The sequence below is a fragment of the Salmo salar genome, chromosome 12 (genome assembly GCF_965601325.2).
Source record: "Salmo salar chromosome 12, fSalSal1, whole genome shotgun sequence".
In the NCBI taxonomy this organism is placed as follows: Eukaryota; Metazoa; Chordata; class Actinopteri; order Salmoniformes; family Salmonidae; genus Salmo; species Salmo salar.
In genome coordinates, this window is record NC_138302.1 from 33047061 (window position 1) to 33070286 (window position 23226).

Below are 23226 nucleotides of genomic sequence, written 5' to 3' on the forward strand. Positions count from 1 at the left end.
GGGTGAGTTCAGCTCATTGCTGCTATTATTAGTTACAGCATACAGAGAGGTCTGTGGCCCAGAAGTGGTCTCTGGTCTGAGGCCTAGCAGTAGGCATAAGTCCTGAGGCTGAAAGAGACTGAATGCTTTCACACTCCCCCGCTCATTCTCTCCTCTCTCCCACCATCTGGTTCTGACCTCTGGCTCACTCAGCCCACACTCAGCTGGTCTGTTTCACTCTCTCCTCCTTACTGTCCTTCCCACGCTCAAATCTCCTTTCCATTCCATACTTCTCACATACTCATGCTCTCCCCCTGTGTCAGTGGGTGTTTAGGAGATACAGGTGAGGGTTGCCCCAGCCATCTGCTCCAGCTCTGAGCTCTTAGCCACAGACAGGTTACAGACATGAGAGGCCCCTGCTCACCGCTGGGGAAGGATAGCGGCAGCCGCCAGTACCGACGCTCGCTCTCACATACACAAACTTTGTGAGCTCACACGCATACTGTACACAGAGTGCCAGTACACTCCATACACACACAATATCCTGACCATACTAAGTTTGCTGTAAGTGTCTGTATTAACATATCAACACTAGGGTCACTAAGTTATGGGCTTACACAGCCAACGCAACTTCACTTCAGTGACACCACAAACACACAACTCCACTTCAGAGAGAACATATCCCACTGCTCAGAGAGCCCACACCGACACTGAGAACAGGGACGCACAGGTGGGGGGGTGGGACGGTGTGTGTAGTGGGACGGTGTGTGTAGTGGGGGGGTGTGTGTAGTGGGGGGGTGGGACGGCGTGTGTAGTTGTGGGGTGGGACGGCGTGTGTAGTGGGACGGTGTGTGTAGTGGGGGGGTGGGACGGCGTGTGTAGTTGTGGGGTGGGACGGCGTGTGTAGTGTGTGGGGTGTGTAGCGGGACGGGTGGGACGGCGTGTGTAGTGTGTGGGGTGTGTAGCGGGACGGGTAGGACAGCTTGTGTAGTGGGACAGCGTGTGTAGTGGGACAGCGTGTGTAGTGGGGGGGTGGGACAGTGTGTGTAGTGGGGGGGGGGGGACAGTGTGTGTAGTGGGGGGTGGGACAGTGTGTGTAGTGGGGGGGTGGGACAGTGTGTGTAGTGGGGGGGGTGGGACAGTGTGTGTAGTGGGGGGGGGTGGGACAGTGTGTGTAGTGGGGGGGGTGGGACAGTGTGTGTAGTGGGGGGGGTGGGACAGTGTGTGTAGTGGGGGGGTGGGACAGTGTGTGTAGTGGGGGGGTGGGACAGTGTGTGTAGTGGGGGGGTGGGACAGTGTGTGTAGTGGGGGGGTGGGACAGTGTGTGTAGTGGGGGGGGGTGGGACAGTGTGGGTAGTGGGACAGTGTGTGTAGTGGGGGGGTGGGACAGTGTGTGTAGTGGGGGGGTGGGACAGTGTGTGTAGTGGGGGGGGTGGGACAGTGTGTGTAGTGGGGGGGGTGGGACAGTGTGTGTAGTGGGACGGTGTGTGTCGTGGGGGGTGGGACGGTGTGGGTGTGAGTGAGTGAGAGAGAGAGTTGATATGTGTTGGTGTGTTTAAGTGAGTTTGCTTATGTGCACACGTGGGACACATAGCTCCAAGCCATATAGGAGCCTGTCTAGAGACTAGCGAGACAGTGATCCACAACACATTAAGTACAGGTACAGACTGGTGTGTGTGGGTGGTGGGTCACTGAGGTGGGAGAGGAGGGAGAACATTGGCGCCATGTGAACTCACTCACCCGTGGCTGCCAGTTCTCATACTGCTTCTGCAGGTTGGCTCCGATGGTCTCCAGGGCTTTCTGTGGACTCATGGACAGAGGGTCTGGAGGAAAGGAAACACAGACACCTCATTATCATAGACAGACAACACTAGACTTGGGTACAACCAGCACAGCAAAACACAGGGTGAAATGTTCTGTCAACAAAACATTAGTAAAATGCAGAAAATGTACCACATTACTCAATACTTGACCCGATATTTATCTAGATGCATTGCTTTTACACTGTTCATGAGATGGGAAGGTAAAAGTCATGTAGATCCGAAGTAACAACACAGAGATCAGATAGATCCCAATAGTGCCATCACAATGAAGCAGAAATTCAGTTGAGACAGTTAACCCAATAGAGAACCAGTATCACCATCCCTCGCCATTTGTTTAGTAGGGCTGTTTCTCTTATCAAATTAAACTACATAAGATGGAGAAATCTCCCCAGCGCTTCGGATTGAAATATTGACAAGAAGAAATCAATTGTATAAAGCATAGGGCATATTATAGATTCTGAGATATCAAATTCTGCCCACAATGCAGACAATAACATTGATTTAGAAATTACCGGATGTATTGACAATATGCATATTCAGGGACAGACACTTTTTTTTTGAGAAAAGTATATTTATTGACAGACGATACATTTCCAGTAGCCAGCAAGTTAAGGAAATAATAAATGTATATTGTGCAGTATGATGCAACTGCAGTGAGCAAACGTAAGATGACCCTAAAGTGGGATGATGCATTCATTTCTCTTCAGATGGGATCTGTAAAATTAAGGAAGGAGGAAGAGGGTGGGGTGAGGAGGAAGAGGGTAGGGTGAGGAGGGTCAGAGAAGAAGAATGATAGCTAATGATTGTGCATTTAGGGTTATTCTACACAGTTATCTTTAAATAAACCATGATCTGATGATTGACAGTTTGCATTGTCCTCAGTAAAAGTCTACAATGAAACAGGACCAGCCTGTCAGAAGTCTCTGCTATTTGAACGTGTTAAAATGGTTCCTTTCATAAAACGCTACCGTCGAACGGTTTTGAGTTTTTCAACAGTTTCATGTGGTTTCGGTTTGTCAAACCATCTGTGGAGGCATATTGTTTAATTATTACTGTCATTTTGCCTGTCTGGTTTCTTCTCAGTCATATAGTGTTATGAGATTACTTACAAAACTTGGATGTAGGGCTGGGCAATACGGTCATAATATTATATCACAATATTCTTCTCATTTCTAAGACAGTATGACTGTATTTAATGTTTTGGAATAACAAAAGCTCTAAATATGCTTCACGAGTAGCATGATCCTAGGGTGGCAACAAATACATTCTAAGTGGTTTAAAATGGAGCTGTTTTCTGATTTTGTTCATTTTCATACATTTCTGAATTTCCTTCACTAATTTGATATAATTTCCACAATGTAAAACATTCGTTTTTACTTTGTATGGCTCTGTTTTGTGAAAAGGTCACTTTTCCTTTATCAGAATAATAATTATTCTCTAACCAGGTTTCCATCCAACTTTTTTATGCGAGTTAAGTACATGTTGGATAAAAAAAGACTCACGACAGGCCTGATGGAAACAGCAAATGTCAGTAAACTTTCCAAATGTCTACAAAACATAAATATACATGGTGGGATCTTTTTGTCTGTAAAATTAATTATGAGAGAAATGGTGGTGGAAATATTGATATAATAACCATCATATCAAAGTAAACTTGGAGTCACGCGATGACATGTGTGGTCCTTCCACTAGGCTACAGATGAAATGGGTATCGATGAACTTCACAGGGTGGTGAAAACACAAGGTGCTGAGCTTGACGCTCCTTTCCAATAAATATTGAGCGTCTTATTCTGGTGACATGATCATCAATGCTGCAGTTAGATAAATAAAAACAAATCTTGCTCTTTTGTCCATAATAACCTTGTAATGTAGGCTTAGACACTAGGCTATACCGGTGCCGAAAAACTCCCCCCTGCCAGAATCCCCCCCCTTTCGCGTGAACACGCACCCACTCAATTCTTTATTGCTGCGACTTCCTTGATAGTTGAGATTCCTGATCACGTTAGGCTGCGTTTCAATTTATTTTTTTGATCGCGGGGGAGGCACTAGTAATGTCTGCCGTTTTCGGTTGGCTATTTGTTTCAAGTGTATTCGTCTATAAATAAATATCTTTGCCAAAATTCGTTATCTCGCCCATGTCTTATTCGACTAGTAGCTGTTCTGAAATGTTTATTGCTTGCCTACATTTTACTCCCTCTATGTTTAATATAACACACATACATTAATTATTAATTTTGGTTGCCTATCCTCACATGAATTTGTTCTATAGAATTGCAAATCGAATTGCAAATCGTTCATATGCTAATAATACAAATATTCTGCTAAAAAGATCTTGCACTGCTACCCTCAGCATTCATTATTCTTGGAGGTCAGAACAAGCAACAGGGACGTCACCAGAGATTCATAACCAGGGGCTCAGCCTTGAAAACCAGGGACTGACGGGGGTACCGGCAAATCATTGTATTTGTGGGTCTGAGAACACGACCCATGTCTTCAATGCAAGAGTGGAAGAATACACAGATAGTAAACCTGCAATAGGAGGAGGAAATTCTAGCCCACCAACTTTCCAGGGGCATTCACTTATACAAAGTCCTGGTGATGTCCCTGACAAGCAATGGAAACTTGCTATGGAAATGTATCCTCTTCGTGCTTCCCAAAAATATCCTGGCGCATGAAGGCTACATCTACAGGCGGAGATAACACACTGCAAATAATCCCTGCTGGAAGTGCATCGAATATGATGTTTTCGAATGCTGAGGTCGCATAATGCTCACTGACGGGTTAATCTCCAAGTTATACTGGATACGCGGTTCTTTCAGCGCCCGGAACATCAACTAGGAGCTCAGGACATACTTTCAAGGCAACATGGGTTGGGGAGAAGGTTGGACACATTAGAAGAAAGCCAATGTTTCCTATAGGTATGTCTTGTTTAATATAATAATGGCTTTATTATTCTTAATTATTTGTGTGTGTTTTGAGTATGGAATAGGTTATGCAAGTGTGTGTGTGTGTGTGTGTGTGTGTGTGTGTGTGTGTGTGTGTTCTTACCGATCCAGCACTCCAGTCTGGCGCAGGGTGACGTCTTGACCACGTCAGGAGGGTCCACCCCCACGTTGAGACACAACACCAGGGCCACACTCACTGTCTTCATCTGGGGGGGAGACAGAGAAGTCAATACACATGCCTCTGAACACACACTTTATTGGGATTATTTCTCATATAAACACATGCACTCATATACAGAGTGAAGAGAGACCCTAATTATTTACATTACTTGGGTGAAGGACGTTCACATTTCATAGAGAGGCTCAGACTCTTGACTCCTCAAACACGCACAACACGGCTCTGAGGCAGGCATCTGACAACGCCAGCCTCTTGATTGTCCTTCAATTTAATATCAGATGTGCATCTTTTCCTTTCAAGACGATTCCATACGTATCGAGGGGCAATGTAGCCTGTTTTTTGTTCTCCCACTTTCCTCTAGAAGTAATTAACTTTCCTCTGGTAGTTGACTTTTATTCCGGTAAAACATCATTTTCAACAGCGCATAGATAACAATAACCTAGCAAATGACATTGGTTGTCACTCTACTAATAGCATAATATCACACAAGCCATTTGAATGCTGAAGGTGCAAGATCAGGAACAGGCCGCCTACCTGGCGAAGCTCGGCACGGTGCTCAGTTTGACTAGGCTACTGATATTGCCTTGGGTTGTTCGGCATGCAAAATGACTCACAGTTACAGGCTTAGTTCCACACTGAAGGAGAGGACGCATCAGTTGTCCCAATAGGAGGTATTTTCGGAAGGTAGAAAGAATGTAATATGAGCCGAAAATAAAGTGAAACGGCGATTGAATCGATTTTCTGGCCGATGCATGCTACATTTTTCTTCAAACAATCATCTTTAATTAATATCGATTAATTATTGCAATAATGAGACCGTCAGCCCACCAGTCTTGACTGACTGTTAGGCTGAGAGTCTAGCCTTTATAGACGATGCACAGTTTTTATATAGCTGATACCAAGATTGCTTAGTCAGTCACTTCTAACCTTCCCATAAGCCATCTTGGTTATCTACACAGGATGGTCTTTTAGTTTCCCAGATGCCAGGAAGATGAGAGAATGTGGCATTGTTCTTAACTCTTCCAGGCTCTCTCTATCTCGAGACACACACACCACATCTTGTCTAAGGAATGCTAGCTTTTAAGTTTTTATCACCAACACAAATCAATTGTCAGCTTCAAGCTATCTCTAGGAGAACCCATGTCCTCAACACCCAGACTAGCTGCAGGGTGCTAGAGTGGAGACCATAAAACACAGCATTAGCAGGACAGAAAGATCTTACTGTTCGTTAAGTAAATAATTGTTCCATAGCCAACAAATAAGGTGAATAAGTCATTTGTCCCTCACCGGTCCAACGCGTATAGTTGAATTGTTACATCCCTATCCAGCACCATATTTTACAGTAGGGATGAGGTATTTCTCCATATGAATTGTTCTTTCAAAGGCTAAACCCACCGCTGGTGTGCGTTGACCTTTATTTTCGTGTCATATGACCATAGCACCGGTGCCAATCTAAGTGCCAATGCCGTTTAGCAAACTCCAGGCGGTGCTATGGTCAGATGACATGGAAATGGAGCTCTTTGGCCACACACACCATTGGTGGGTTTGGCCTTCTATTTGTACACACAAGCTCCCGCAGGCGTCTGACACGGCGAAACGTCAGCCCCTTGTTTGTCCTTCAAATATCGGGAAAAAGTGCTCCTACGTTTATTTTGTATTTTTCATTACTTGAGTTGTCCTGGGGTAAGATCGTTTTTTTGGACAGCCATACACACTATTTTGACCTTGCCCTTTGGCATGGATGGATCCATTGGCAGGTCTGTATAGTTGGCATTGCCTGACGTGACTTTGCAATTCTGAACCACTCAGTGCTGCTGACCTGACCTGGAGAGTGAAGCGCCATGTTGTCTATCAGCAAGACTGAGGCTGGGTCCCACACTATGCCAAGCACTAGACTATAGAGAACACACCAAAAGGGTTCTGCTTGGAGAGGAGGGAAGAACTTAACACACAAACTTATCTTTGAAGTCTGTAGACTGTCACGACTCCGATACAAGTCACGATTGAGTGTACATGTGCTTTCTGTAATAAAAATAGATATTTTAAAACACGTTTTTTTAAAGCAGTCAACTCTGTATTTAAACCTTGCCCAGATATTGCTTAATGATACATCAGAAAGAAAGATATATAAACCTTGCCCAGATATCGCTTAATGATACATCAGAAAGAATGATCACATTTACAGGTGATTGATTTGTCTCCCAAGGACTTTCCAAGAAAGTTCTATTGAAGTGTATTTAATTGAATGTGTGCCTGGATAACTGAAGTTAATGGAACTCTGTAGCTGACGAACAGAAAGGCCGAAGCTGATTGCAGACAGAAGGGTATTGAATTCAATATGCGCCTGATCTATGGTGGTTAGCAGAGTTCTGGAGCTACTGCTCCTACCAGGCAGTTTACTGTAGTGTAGACTGGTCTGATCGAGAAGAAGCCCAGGGGGACAGGAAACGGGGTCAGGTAAACATGGGCACCTGAACACAGATTGATCCATTGGGGCACACATGGACATACACAAACAGAGAGAGAGAACAGAGAGGGCAGTCTGAAACTGCACTGAATTTTACTTGAGGAGCACCTACCCCTGTGTTACTAGCCTTGTGCATCTTTTCTCAACGCCTGAGTAATAGTCAATGAGCAAGCTCACGTCAGTGACCACGTTTACATGCATAGTATTCTGAATAATAGCCCAATCCCAATTAAGGTCTATTTCAGGATAAGCCGTTTACATGCAGCTTTGACATTCCACTCACTAGTATCCCTGTATCCATTAATAAAAATTATATTCCTAATTTGCCCCGGGACCTCAGTTTATTTTTTGACAGGGGATGCGGGACAACAATAAAAAAAGTTAAGCCTCATTTAGATATTTTTTCTGCTTATAATTTCTAACATTAAGTAGGTTATTTGTTAGTCAACTTGTCTAAAATTACATATATGCAGCTTCTCTTGTCATTACTTGATGCTCTAGAATAGTAAATAAATCCTTGCTCACCAGAATGTCAGAAAATGATAGATTGAATACATACATCTAGTTGACAAATGTAAAGTTGTTTCATTTCTGCTTTCTCTCACGGCGCGAAGACGTTTAGGGACCGGGGAGAATTTCCATGTAAAATTTCCCAATGACGTCAACCAGTAAGTTATATATTTTTTAAATGCATCTATAAAATAAATTTTAAGGCAGGTTTAAGGTTCTGAATGAAAGATGAAAAGATGTATTTCCTGGACGTTTTGGTCATTCAGCAGACGCTGTTATCCAGACCGGCTGACAGTTAGTGATTTCAACTAAGGTAGATAAACAACATATCAGTCATAGTAAGAAAAAAAAACATTTCTGTAACCGTTACTGAGAATGTTGTTGAAGTGGTCGGTTGGTTGGACTCCTTTCAAAGTCGCTGCCAATTTAAAAGCTTTTGAAAAATGAACTTAAGTGCATGGGACAGATGGGAGCAACAATACATATTCTGTTGCAATCTTTAGTTGGAGCCTCTTTCCTTTCCTATATTGAATAGATTTAAAATGTTTTATTGTGCTAGAATGCTTAATACATTTAGAATGCATGTGCAGTTGAAATTTGGGTATAGAATTAATTACCCCAAAAATATGTACTTTCAACAAATGTAAATGACATCTTTTCAACTTTCATTCAGAATCAAAAATGTACCTGATTTCAATGTCAGGAAAAGACGTAATTTCATCATCCGGAAATTTCTATGACAAACTTTCAACTGCACGTACTTTCTCAACGAAGCAAGAATTAGATCAAAATAATAATTTTTCACTGAAGATCGCAACATAGAATCGAACAAGATTGTTTTTAGATCGGGGACAGCCCTAACACACACACAAAGCAGAGACGGGAGTAGAGGTCAAGATACAGGAGACAAAAGATGCAAGTTGGTCTCAGATGAATCTCATACAAGTGCAGGAGGAGCTTGCGGAGTGAGCAAAGCTGAGAGGGGGAAAGAAACTCATTTCCCACAACATTGTGGTTCCAACTCAAAAACATATATTTTTTTTCACCTTTATTTAACCAGGTAGGCAAGTTGAGAACAAGTTCTCATTTACAATTGTGACCTGGCCAAGATAAAGCAAGCCGTTTCACACATACAACACAGAGTTACACATGGAGTAAAACAAACATACAGTCAAAAATATAGTAGGAAAATAGGTCTATATATAAAGTGAGCAAATGAGGTGAGATAAGGGAGATAAAGGCAAAAAAGGCCATGGTGGCAAAGTAAATATAATATAGCAAGTAAAACACTGGAATGGTAGATTTGCAGTGGAAGAAAATGCAAAGTAGAAATAATGGGGTGCAAAGGAGTAAAATAAATAAATACAGTAGGGGAAGAGATAGTTGTTTGGGCAAAATTATAGATGGGCCATGTACAGGTGCAGTAATCTGTGAGCTGCTCTGACAGCTGGTGCTTAAAGCTAGTGAGGGAGATAAGTGTTTCCAGTTTTAGAGATTTTTGTAGTTCGTTTCAATCATTGGCAGCAGAGAACTGGAAGGAGAGGTGGCCGAAGGAGGAATTGGCTTTGGGGGTGACCAGAGAGATATACCTGCTGGAGCGCGTGCTACAGGTGGGTGCTGCTACGGTGACCAGCGAGCTGAGATAAGGGGGAACTTTACCTAGCAGGGTCTTGTAGATGACCTGGAGCCAGTGGGTTTGGCGACGAGTATGAAGCGAGGGCCAGCCAACGAGAGCGTACAGGTCGCAGTGGTGGGTAGTATATGGAGCTTTGGTGACAAAACGGATGGCACTGTGATCGACTGCATCCAATTGATTGAGTAGGGTATTGGAGGCTATTTTGTAAATGACATCGCCGAAGTCGAGAATCGGTAGGATGGTCAGTTTCACGAGGGTATGTTTGGCAGCATGAGTGAAAGATGCTTTGTTGCGAAATAGGAAGCCAATTCTAGATTTAACTTTGGATTGGAGATATTTGAGTCTGGAAGGAGGGTTTACAGTCTAACCAGACACCTAGTTATTTGTAGTTGTCCACATATTCTAAGTCAGAACCGTCCAGAGTAGTGATGCTGGATGGGCGGGCAGGGAGCGATCGGTTGAAGAGCATGCATTTAGTTTTACTTGTATTTAAGAGCAGTTGGAGGCCACGGATGGAGAGTTGTATGGCATTGAAGCTCGTCTGGAGGGTAGTTGAGTGTCCAAAGAAGGGCCAGAAGTATATAGAATGGTGTCGTCTGCGTAGAGGTGGATCAGAGACTTACCAACACCAAGAGCGACATCATTGATGTATACAGAGAAGAGAGTCTGCCCAAGAATTGAACCCTGTGGTACCCCCATAGAGACTGCCAGAGGCCCGGACAACAGGCCCTCCGATTTGACACACTGAACTCTATCGGAGAAATAGTTGGTGAACCAGGCGAGGCAATCGTTTGAGAAACCAAGGCTATTGAGTCTGCCGATGAGGATATAGTGATTGACAGTAGAAAGCCTTGGCCAGGTCAATGAATACGGCAGCACAGTATTGTTTCTTATCGATGGCGGTTAAGATACCGTTTAGGACCTTGAGCGTGGCTGAGTTGCACCCATGACCAGCTCTGAAACCAGATTGCATAGCGGAGAAGGTGCGGTGGGATTGGAAATGGTCGGTAATCTGTTTGTTGACTTGGCTTTCAAAGACTTTAGAAAGGCAGGGTAGGATAGATATAGGTCTGTAGCAGTTAGGGTCAAGAGTGTCCCCCCCTTTGAAGAGGGAGATGACCGCAGCTGCTTTTCAATCTTTGGGAATCTCAGACGACACGAAAGAGCAGTTGAACAGGCTAGTAATCGGGGTTGCAACAATTTCGGCAGATAATTTTAGAAAGGAAGGGTCCAGATTGTCTAGCCCGGCTGATTTGTAGGGGTCTAGATTTTGCAGCTCTTTCAGAACATCAGCTGACTGAATTTGGGAGAAGGACAAATGGGGAAGGCTTGGGCGAGTAGCTGTGGGGGGTGCAGTGCTGTTGACAGGAGTAGGGGTAGCCAGGTGGAAAGCATGGCCAGCCGTAGAAAAATGCTTATTGAAATTCTCAATAATAGTGGATTTATCTGTGGTAAGAGACTTTCCTATCCTCAGTACAGTGGGCAGCTGGGAGGTGCTCTTATTCTCAAAGGACTTTACAGAGTCCCAGAACTTTTTTGAGTTTGTGTTGCAGGAAGCAAATGTCTGCTTGAAAAAGCTAGCCTTGGCTTTTCTAACTGCCTGTGTATATTGGTTTCTAACTTCCCTGAAAAGTTGCATATCACGGGGGCTGTTCGATGCTAATGCAGAACGCCACAGGATGTTTTTGTGTTGGTTAAAGGCAGTCAGGTCCGGAGAGAACCAAGGGCTATATCTGTTCCCGGTTCTACATTTCTTGAGGAAGGCATTTTTTTTAAATAACCAGGCATCCTCTACTGACGGGATGAGGTCAATATCCTTCCAGGATACCAGGGCCAGGTCGATTAGAAAGGCCTGCTCGCTGAAGTGTTTCAGGGAGCGTTTGACAGTGATGAGTGGAGGTCGTTTGACCGCTGACCCATTACGGACGCAGGCAATGATGCAGTGATCGCTGAGATGTTGGTTGAAAACAGCAGAGGTGTATTTAGAGGGCAAGTTGGTTAGGATGATATCTATGAGGGTGCCCGTGTTTACGGCTTTGGGGTGGTACCTGGTAGGTTCATTGATCATTTGTGTGAGATTGAGGGCATCAAGCTTAGATTGTAGGATGGCTGGGGTGTTAAGTATGTCCCAGTTTAGGTCACCTAGCAGCACGAGCTCTGAAGAGAGATGGGGGGCAATCAGTTCACATTTGGTGTCCAGAGCACAGCTGCGGGCAAAGGGTGGTCTATAGCAGGCGGCAACGGTGAGAGATTAGTTTTTAGAGAGGTGGATTTTTAAAGTTCAAGTTCAAATTGTTTGGGTACAGACCTGGATAGTAGGACAGAACTCTGCAGAACTCTGCAGTTTTTGGTGGTCTTCCTAAGCCAGGATTCAGACACGGCTAGGGTTGGCAGAGTGTGGCAGAGTGTGCTAAAGCAGTGAATAAAACAAACTTAGGGAGGAGGCTTCTAATGTTAACATGCACGAAACCAAGGCTATTACGGTTACAGAAGTCATCAAAAGAGAGCGCCTGTGTAATAGGAGTGGAGCTAGGCACTGCAGGGCCTGGATTCACCTCTACACCGCCAGAAGATCAGAGGAGGAGTAGGATAAGGGTACGGCTAAAAGCTATGAGAATTGGTCGTCTAGGACGTCCGGAACAGAGAGTAAAAGGAGCAGGTTTCTGGGGATGATAAAATAGCTTCAAGGTACGATGTACAGACAAAGGTATAGTAGGATGTGAATACAGTGGAGGTAAACCTAGGCATTGAGTGATGATGAGAGATATTGTCTCTAGAAACATCATTGAAACCAGGTGATGTCATCGCATGTGTGGGTGGTGGAACAGAGGTTGGATAAGGTATAATGAGCAGGGCTAGAGGCTCTACAGTGAAATAAGCCAAAAAACACTAACCAGAACAGCAATGGACAAGGCATATTGACATTAAGGAGAGGCATGCTTAGCCAAGTGATCAAAAGGGTCCAGTGAGTTGAGGTCGGTTGCGGTCACGGCGATTCAGACAGCTAGCCGGGCCATGGGTAGCAAGTTGGCAGAAGATGGTCTGTTTTTAGCCACCTCGTGCGTTTCCGTCGGTAGATTAGTGGGGTTCCGTGTGATAGAGGAGACCAATCCAATTGGCAAAATAGTTATAGTGGCCCAAGAAAATTGTCCGATAGACCTATTCAGATTGCAGCCAATGAGACAGCTAACGATTAGCTGGCCGCAGATGGGCATTCAGGTTACGTCACGACGGAGGGGCCAGTTGGATAACTCCCTCGGACAGATAACGTTGGTTGTCCAGTCGTGAAGGCCCGATGGGGCTCCGCATCGGCAGTAAAACGGGTCCAGATAGGTGATTGTAGCCCAGGAGTGGCTGATGGAACTCTTCAGATGGCTAGCTCCAGAATAATTGATGTTAGCTCTGGGACCGACGTTAGCCAATAGTCACTCTGATAGCAGCTAGCTAGCTGCAAGATCCAGGTGTAAATGTCCAGAGCTTGCGTTAGAAATCCGGGGATATGGAGAGAAAATAGGTATGCTCTGGTCTGAGTCGCGTTGTACAAAACTGCCGATAGCTTTTCGAGCTAAGGGATAGCTGATGACCGCCAACCGTGGTTAGCTGAGTTCTAACGTTGGCTAGCTTCTGGCTAGCTTCTGTTGTGGATTTCAGATTTGAGGTAAATAATACTTTTTTTTTTTTTTTTTTTTTTTTTTTAAATTGGTGAGGCGGGTTGCAGGAGAGTGTTTTGAAGTTGAGTTTTTAGAAAAAAATATAAAAAGATATGCTTAGACGTATACACATATCACACACACACACACACACACACACACACGAGGATAAAGGACGTCTGACTGCTATGCCATCTTGGAGTTCAGAATGTGATAAGGAGATATGATAATCAAACCCATAGGAGTGTGGATGTGAATCCCATCTCTGTCCCATAGGATCCCTCACTAATAGAGGCCATACTTTCACTACACTAACCTCCTGTAGGCATGACAGCTTTCTTATACACTGACCCCAGTGGGGATAAGTCAGTTGGGATGTGCCATTTAAAGATACTATAGCTGAAATGACAACACACCCGGGAGAATTTTCAGCCCAGCGTCAAATAATCTACAAAAGCTGCATCCCCATTGGGCTCTGGTCAAAAGTAGTGTACTGTATAGGGAATAGGGTGCCATTTTGGACGCACCCAGTCTACAAAGTGCAGGTTTTACAGCTATCCCTGGAAAAAAAGTAAATGTGTTGAATTTCTGGGGGAGATGGCAAATATCTTCTTTCCTATTTTTACACACAATAGTTATGGCCGCAATTGGGGAGTGCACTAACTGACTGACTTGAAAACAGGTGTGAGCATTTGTGACTGCAATTATTCTTCCAGTGTCTATGCGTTGTTTGGTCAAACTGAAGATGGCATAGCTACCGACAAAAGCACCCACACGGTTTACAGTCAAGCAACAAAAGCAGGTCCTGGCTTTCAAACTGTCTACCAATACCCATCCACACAGACATATCATCACCTGTAGACCAGTTTTAGAGGTGAGGTACGTTCATGCCAGACGTTCTGTCCTGACTTGGTGTTGTTCAGCACCACAGTAATTTACCAGCAACATTACTGCAGCCTGGCACGGGAAACTAAGGTGATTACCATCACAATAAAACAACCCTAATGAAATGATTTGTTTCCCAACGACATCATATGCGAGCGACGAATAAAACACAGAAATTAGCATGATAAAAAAAAATAAGACAAATGGGGAGGTAGAATCTGTCTGATTCATAATAGGATAATGTGGCATTTAGGTTTGACAGCAGCCAGATGTTGGCTCCCATTGATTGAATCCCATTAATTTCTCACTTCAGTGAAAAAGTCTAGTGTCTCCCTATTGAGATCATACATTCCAACTGGAGGAGACATAAGGGCTGCAACCCTATGGGCCCTGGTCAAAAGTAGTGCACTATACATGGAATAGGGTGCCACTTGGGACAAATCCAAGATGCTTGCCTTGTGCAAAGAAGCATGTTTGGCTTGTGACAGGTTCTTTTATATTCTAGTGGTTTGGTAGGCAGTTATTTTGCGGCAGTTTTTAGCCACCAAAAATAATGAAATGACTATTGGATTTGGGTAAGCTCATTAAGTATGAGGGCTACAAGCCAGCACAGAAACCACAAATGAAGGGAATCGGGACTAGAATCTGTACGTGTTGTAGCAAGCTCAGTACAAAAAAGTGTGATGCTTTAATACACTTTTCTGTGCTTAAAAATATGGAAGATGAACACTGAACAGGGGGAGAAAAGGGAGTGACAAATGGAATGAAAAGGTGGAGGCTAAGTCTTGCCCCCCTGGGGAGAGCCTCTGATCCTCCATAACAACGGTCTCCTTCTGGAGAGGGTGGTCCTCCATAATTGTTAACATTAATCTGAAGGAAAGCCTAAACAAAATTACATTTTAATACACGTCTCCTGGACCTCATGGATTTCCAATAATCCCATAAATCCTGTTCGGAGCAGCGCAGAGGAGAGAGAGATAACAGGGGAGGAGTAGGGTGAAAGCTGAAGCGGACTTCGGTTCAATCAGTTTTTTTTGGACTTGTTCACAATGCTCACTATCATACAGGTGAATGGCACCGGTACTTAACTATTGGTCAAGGATAGTCAAATGGAAAACACAGAGAAACTTCAAGACAGATTCCAAGGGTCGTGATAATGAACGTGTATCACCTGCTGGCGATAAAGTGAGTGGCCCAAGCTGATGCTGCAATCTCCAAGGCCGTCCAGCCTGCTAGGCCTTTGCCCTGGCACGGGGGAGATCGATGCCCCCTCTGTTTAAATAGCCTTAATTTATAGCAGGCCTAGCAAATGGAATAGTTACTGGCCATTGATCCGTATGGGCCGAGGTGCTGGATCGGAGGGAGGGAGGGAATGGCTCAAAGTTCCCTGGAGTCCCATGCAGGATTATTCATGAGGGGGAGTTACCAAACCCAATTACCAGTTTAAAAAGACAACACACTTTGTGTGCGCGCACTCCGGTCTCCAACACACACACACACACACACACAACAATAGTGTTCACCAAAGGCCACAGCAGCTGCTGATATCGATAAAGTTCGTATAGAGGTAATGTTGTAGTCAAAACGTGAGCAATAGGACTACAACAAATACAGGGTAGAAATGACATCCAACTGCTCATCTCCGCATTCATGTGTCCTTCTGATACAGATCTGAATGAGGCCAAAGGCACTCCACATTCACGTCAAAGACTATCTACAGTACCTGGATCAGACTGCTATTCAGCCTGGATTTACTGCTCTCCTGAAGAAGATTCACTGGTTATGATGGCGATTATATAGTCATTTTGCATGGTGAACCAAGATATTTTTAAAGGATGAAAATAATGGCAAAGACAGAGGAAGCCAGCCCAGCAGAAAGCTAAGTAATGCAATTAGTGGGCTTGATATTGCAGCGTGTTTTTGAGGATGTGTGGAAATCATTGTTGGAAAGCCAGTACTTTAGAGTAAGCAGAGGTGGTTGGTTCATTGAAGCGCTCATCTGCATTGATTTCAAATGACTAGCTCTGATTTTGAAGGAACCCAGATATCCTTTTTAGAGGTCAATGGTCGCATGTCTAATTGGCCTAATTCATTTCCTGTGTGCATTTAATTAATTCATGATGGATAACTGATTAAGACCACAAAGCATTCTAAATAGCACACCTGCCTCATTTCGCTCCTGCTACAATGGTTAGGATGTCAATTTAGTATTGATTTATTGTAAGATGGGATAATTATATTCCCCTCTCTCCATCTCGTGCCACGTGTGTGTGACCATGCGTGCGGCCTCCACGTCCCTCTAACGAGGAACTGAGACAGGACAGGGGTGCGGTCTCACGTGCTGAATCAAGAGCTGTGTGGGGCACATGGTTCAGGGATCATCTGATACACAGACAGACATCAGCCCTCACCATCACATGTCATTGGTGGAACATCTCATGAACAGGGTCATGGAGAAAGAGCTTGGAAATGAAGGCAGTGTTTTGAAGTCAAGCTTACCTGCTTAACAACAGCACAGTGATATCATAAACACAGCCAACAAATTATATTCTTTCCTGAACATACCATGAAGGTCAGGCCATGAGGCGGAGCAGGGTTGGCTCTTTCTTGGGGGGGAGGGGGGGGGGGGGGGGGCACTGCAAATCTCATAACTTGCTTCCTGGAAACATTTGAAATGGGCATCCCTTCTAGGTTTTCATATCTGAGGAATGTATCAAATGTTCTGCTTTTATCCACAGCAGTCCCTGGACTATAAGGATAGAAAACAGAAGAGATGAAGTGCATCTCTCTGGTGGGTCTAGGTCAGACCTCTTGTACTAGTCTTTCTAGAAAGACTGGTTGCCTCCTACAACGTAGGCCTATCAATGTTCTGGCTTACATGTCTAATTATACATCAGTTTGGCATAGCGGAAAGGGCGGAGTTGGGACATCCTGCTTTCCTACATCACTGCCTTATCCACTTGTTGCCATAGTGTTAAACATCACCAGGACACAAAATAGTATCTAGGAAGATGGAGATCACAGAGGTTATTTTTAATGAGTGCATTTCGCAAGTGGCTAGTTTGCGTCAACCACCTTCACTTAAACCACCACAATGGTTTCGCCTGCAAACTTTGGTATTGAATTACAACGTTCTGGCATGTCTACCTTGTGATTTGTTGGGAGAGTCAGTCTGAAGAGAAACATCCCCAGATTTTTTTTTTTCTTTTGGAAGGTATGACAATCTGACATTAATCCCAGACTTAGTGCTGTTGCTGTTAGCTCTGGGTTTCCGATACTACTCTTATACAAGCCATACTGATGTTTAACTCCAGGGGCCACATCTAGAGAAGGGTTTCCTAAACTTGGTCCTGTGGGCCCCACTAGGTGTTTGCCCTAGCACTACACAGCTGATTCAAATTATCAAATCTTGATGAGGAGTTGGTTATTTAAATGAGCTGTGTAGTGCTAAGGCAAAAACTTTCACCCAGAGGGGGCCCCAGGACCGAGTTTGGGAAACCCTGGTCTAGACCGTCACATCAAGGTCAAGCCCTGTACATGGCATCGCTCCTCAAATGGATCTGCTATTGTGTGCTTATGTATTGGACATGGATATGAACAAGAGTCTCGCTCTCTCTGGTATAGTAGAGTCAAGTCTGGCTGTTCTGTACAGGGCGCTATCCGACCTGGTTTACTCTATCTAGCCCCTCTCTCTCGCTCCAGTGAGCCACTGCTCATCCACTAACAGCTCACTCTATAGTTCCAGTTCTGGCAGGGGGTGAGCGAGCCATAAACATCTAATAAGGAAGCGTTGGGTTTCTCTTCAATGAGTCAGGTCTACTAAGCGTGTACTTTGGGGTTAGGGTTGGTTTGTCTCGCACTGCTCCATGTCACAGTGCCTGAATGTCATTCAGTGTTACAATGTATCCTTTCAGAGGACTCTAGCCCATCCTCTATCCCTGACATGGACATCTATAGGACAGAGGCAAACCCATGACTATTTTGGGGTACCATAAATAACATAGCTCTCCCATAATACCAATACCACAAACACAGCCATATAGCACACAGAAGCAGCCATAGACCAGCCCAACAGGGAGGCAGAGATTGTGGGATTCGTAGCAGCAACTAGGCCGACCATGATAGAGTTTCTGCAGGCCTATCCTGCATCGGAATCATTCATAAACTTGCACTATACTAGCAGGTGTACACACACACACACAAGCCGCTTTGCTTCATGAGCGCCCCACACACATCGACATGGTCACAACTCAATTACAGACATCTCCACAGGGACCAGACTCCACCTTGACCAATGGGCCTTGTAATTGGGCAGCCTGCCACCTCTCATCCTGAGATAGCCCATCAGTGTCTGTAGTGTAGTAGCTAGCTGGCCATGATCCCGCTGATTTCCCACGATGCAGCACATAATTTACGGGCCACTCGATTGCCCCATCACAACACAGTCCTCTCAACAGCTTTAACTCTTAAGATACACAACCAATGGAGACCCTAGTACCACCCCTAACATTATCATCCATCACTGTCAATCAATCTACAGCGCCCTCCTGAATTGTTATTTATTTATCCATCTTCATTTAACTAGGCAAGTCAGTTAAGAACAAATTCTTATTTACAATGATTGCCTAGGAACAGTGGGTTAACTGCCTTGTTCAGGGGAAGAACGACAGATTTTTACTTTGTCAGCTCGGGGCTTCGATCTAGCATCCTCTCGGTTACTGACCACTAGGCTACCTGCCGCCCCAACCCGCGACCTTGGCGTTATCAGGACCATGATTGGCACCCTAGGTAAATATGAACAAAAATGGCTGTGAAAAAATGAAAATGTTGTTTATCAGCCTGATCTTACACTCAAAATATCATATGAATCTAACCTTTAATTGAGTTAAAATTGTTCAAAGAAAAATCATCAATAAATCATTATTTTATTTAAAAACATGCGTGACAGTTATTGGCACCACTAAAAATTCTTATGAACAACATCTAATTGATGTATATTCCGATTAAGATATTACTTTTTAAAGTTAAATGTGAATCTTTGGGAACTTGTGTTCATCCATGACTTCCTGTTTCACTGGGGTATAATTATGAGGTGACACAGGCTAAACTCCCTTAGTCATCCATCAACATCAGAAAGGCCAAAGAAGACAAATGAACAAAAAGGTTGTTGACCTTCACAAATCAGGCAAAGGCTATAAAAAGATAGCTACACCTGTGAATACTCATCACCACTATTAGGGCAATAACTAAGAAATGTTTAACAACTGGAGCTGTGATGAACCTGCCTGGAAGAAGACGCAAGTGTATTTTGCCCCCAACGCACAGTGAGAAGGATGGCTCAAGTGGAATTGTTTTTGCCCAAGGACCGCAGTTAGAGAATTGCAGAAGTTGGTTACGTCAAGTCTCCAAAGCAACAAAAACACCACCTACATGCCAATAAGTTATTTGGAAGGATTGCCAGAAGAAAGCCTCTACTGTCACCAAACCACAAACGTAAGCCCCTGGAGTTTGCTAAATGTCATTGGAACCAGGTTTGATTGAAACTATGTTCTATGGTCTGATGAGACTAAAATAGAGCTTTTTGGCAACAAACACCAGAGCTGGGTTTGGTGTAAAAAGAGCTGTGCAGAAAAGAACCTAATCCCCACTGTGAAGTACGGTGGTGGAGCTGTGATGTTGTTGCGCAGTTTTACTTCCAAAGGCCCTGGGAACCTTGTTAGGATACCTGGCATCATGGACTACAAGTACCAGGAGATTTTAGGTCAAAACCAGAGTGGCTATTGGATCTTCCACCAGGACAACGATCCAAAGCATACCTCCAAACAAACAAAAAAATGGTTCACTGACTATAGAATCAAGCTTTTGCAATGGCCATCCCAGTCCCCTGAGCTAAACCAAATTGAAAACCTGTGGGGTGAGCTAAAGAGGAGAGTCCACAAGCGAGGACCAAGGACTCTGAAGGATCTGGAGAATTTCTCTATGGAGGAATGTTCTCAAATCCCTTCCTATGTGTTCTCCCACCTCATCAAACATTATAGGAGATGACTCAGAACTGTTATCTTGGAAAAGAGAGGGTGCGGTGCACAAAGTACTAAACGCAGGAGTGTCAATAATTGTGAGATGCATGTTTTTGAATAAAATAATTATTTCTTGCTGACGATTTATTTCTTTGAACAATTTTAACTCAAAAGGTTAGACTGATGATATTTTGAGTGTCAGATCAAGCAGATAAACTGACATTTTTTGACAGCATTTTTTGTTCATATTTACATAGGGTGCCAATAATTCAGGAGGGCACTGTAGATCACCCAGTAGTAAATAACAGTAGGCCAGGGACCATTAAGCTGATTTTTTTCTTGAGCGGATGGTCAGGGAGCCAGAACATAATTACAAATAATTTGTAGACTGCATATTGACTGTAAGCCCAAAGATATTTGAATAAAACTATTTCAAACCTTGCTTACATTTGCATACGATCACATATATTATGTGTGGGAATACTTTGGAACAGATTTTTAAAAATGGTTTAATTACAGTATTATGTCCAACAATATGTTTTGCAAAAATTCTAATTAAAAAAATGTCAATCACCCATGGGGGAGGCCGCCAGTTGGGGAACCCTGCCATACACAATCAAAACGGGTACAGTAATTAAATGAATTGATGCAAAACAATGTATTCTTTGTAGAACATAAACTAGCCTAAATTATTTAGGCATATTTTCTAGCAGTGTTAGAGAAAGAATGTCCCTTTGTCTTACCCCAAAGAATCTCTCCTGTTTTGGAATGAATATATGAATTAAATGTTTATGGTTACAATATAATTCAGCGCCTGAAACACAGTGTAGAAGCCTAATTTCTATGTCCTATTAGCAGAAGTGTGTTAATGTAATTTGGGTGAATGTCTTGCCAATAGGGATACTAAGTCACCCGGCGAAGCGTATGGCAATGTGACACCTCGCATTATTGCCGCCATAGGTCTCCATAACAGACTCTATGAAACAATCAGGTAGCTAGTGCTGCAAGGATCTAACAGCACCTTTCATATAAGCCCTGGCAGGTGTAATAGAAACACAGAAATCCCACTGTCACCATTTACTAGAGAAAAGCATTAAAATTCCACTGTCAATGCGCCTAGGGTTGGCCTGAAGCAGAGTTATAATGAATTTCTACAAATGGGGAACAATATAGACGAAGGCTAACCTTAACAAGGTTGAATGTGGAAGTCTCGCTGTAGAACGAATTGTCTCTCCTAAAACAGTAGTCCGTGATGATGGTAATGTTATATCAAGATGTTCCTGCCATACAGATTGCAAGAGATTGTTGATATACCGATTCCATTGCACTGGATGTATGAGTTGATATATAAAAATTACTGTCTATATCAGCTAAAACCATTGTACAGAATTCTTGCCACCAACAAAATGTTGAATATTTAGGGCATACAATCATCGCAGCTCTGTAGATTTTGTTGTGAGAATACAGAATCAATAGACCATTTGTTCTAGCATTGCCCTTATTGCAGCCCGTTTCGAGTCTCAGGTTCAGGAATGGCTGAAAAATCATAACATTCATCTAAAATTTGCCCTAGAAATACCATTGTTGGGAGATCTGGATAGACCTGGTCAGTCAATTACTAATATACTCTTAGTAAAAGTATTTTGCATCAACTCGCAATGTCCAGATTCTATTCGATAGATTCAAATTGTATGTTAAACATCACAGCAGAATTGAAAGACATATGACACATTTTTTTATGAGAACTTAAAATAATCTGGAAAAGCAGCTGTTTAAAAGGGGAGCTCTTAAGATCTGCACAGCTGTGGAACCTAACCATGGTTTAATATCCAGAAACTAACACAGTGGTCTCCAATTAAAAAGTCTCCCTGGCTTCAGTTCATCATTCATGAGCTACTTTCAAAGATTGAACAAGACTAACCATATAATGAGAACCAAGAGCAACTGCATAATATAATCAACTCGGGTAGGGCCTTTATCCATTCACCATTAAAAAGCCGTAGTTCAGCGAAGAGACTTAGGACTAGAGGTCGACCGATTATGATTTTTCAGCGCCGATACCGATTATTGGAGGGCCAAAAAAGCCGATACTGATTAATCGGATGCTTTTTTATTTATTTGTAATAATAACAATTACAACAATACTGAATGAACACTTATTTTAACTTAATATAATACATAAATACTATCAATGTAGCCTCAAATAAATAATGAAACATGTTCAATTCGGTTTAAATAATGCAAAAACAAAGTGCTGGAGAAGAAAGTAAAAGTGCAATATGTGCCATGTAAGAAAGCTAACATTTAAGTTCCTTGCTCAGAACATGAGAACATATGAAAGCTGGTGGTTCCTTTTAACATGAGTCTTCAATATTCCCAGATAAGAAGTTTTAGGTTGTAGTTATCATAGGAATTATAGGACTATTTGTCTCTATACGATTTGTATTTCATATACCTTTGACTATTGGATGTTCTTATAGGCACTTTAGTATTGCCAGTGGAACAGTATAGCTTCCGTCCCTCTCCTCGCTCCTACCTGGGACACATCGAACCAGGAACACATCGACAACAGCCACCCTCGAAGCACCGTTACCCATGCAGAGCAAGAGGAACAACTACTCCAAGTCTCAGAGCGAGTGACGTTTGAAACGCTATTAGCGCGCACCCCGCTAACTAGCTAGCCATTTCACATCGGTTACACCAGCCTAATCTTGGGAGTTGATAAGCTTGAAGTCATAAACAGCACAATGCTTGAAGCATTGCGAAGAGCTGCTGGCAAACGCACGAAAGTGCTGTTCGAATGAATGCTTACAAGCCTGCTGCTGCCTACCATCGCTCAGTCAGACTGCTCTATCAAATCATAGACTTAATTATAACATAATAACACCCAGAAATACGAGCCTTTGGTCATTAAAATGGTCGAATACGGAAACTATCATTTCCAAAACGAAACGTTTATTCTTTCAGTGAAATACGGAACCGTTCCGTATTTTATCTGACGGATGGCATCCCTAAGTCTAAATATTGCTGTTACATTGTACAACCTTCAATGTTATGTTATAATTATGTACAATTCTGGCAAATTAATTACGGCCTTTGTTAGGAATAAATGGACTTCACACAGTTCGCAATGAGC

General features: G+C 43.4%; 1 protein-coding gene across 8 annotated transcripts in view; it reads right to left on the reverse strand.

Annotated features, from left to right (window-relative positions):
• LOC106564921 (regulatory-associated protein of mTOR) overlaps positions 1 to 23226 on the reverse strand; it is a 196284-nt gene that overhangs the window by 166026 nt on the left and 7032 nt on the right. For all 8 annotated transcript variants that reach the window (XM_082958854.1, XM_082958855.1, XM_082958858.1 and 5 more), the window contains exons 3-4: positions 4851 to 4953; positions 1720 to 1802 (exon numbers count right to left, since the gene is read on the reverse strand). In XM_082958854.1, the coding sequence (XP_082814980.1) occupies positions 1720 to 1802; positions 4851 to 4953 (186 nt within the window). The remainder of the gene's footprint in view (positions 1 to 1719; positions 1803 to 4850; positions 4954 to 23226) is intronic.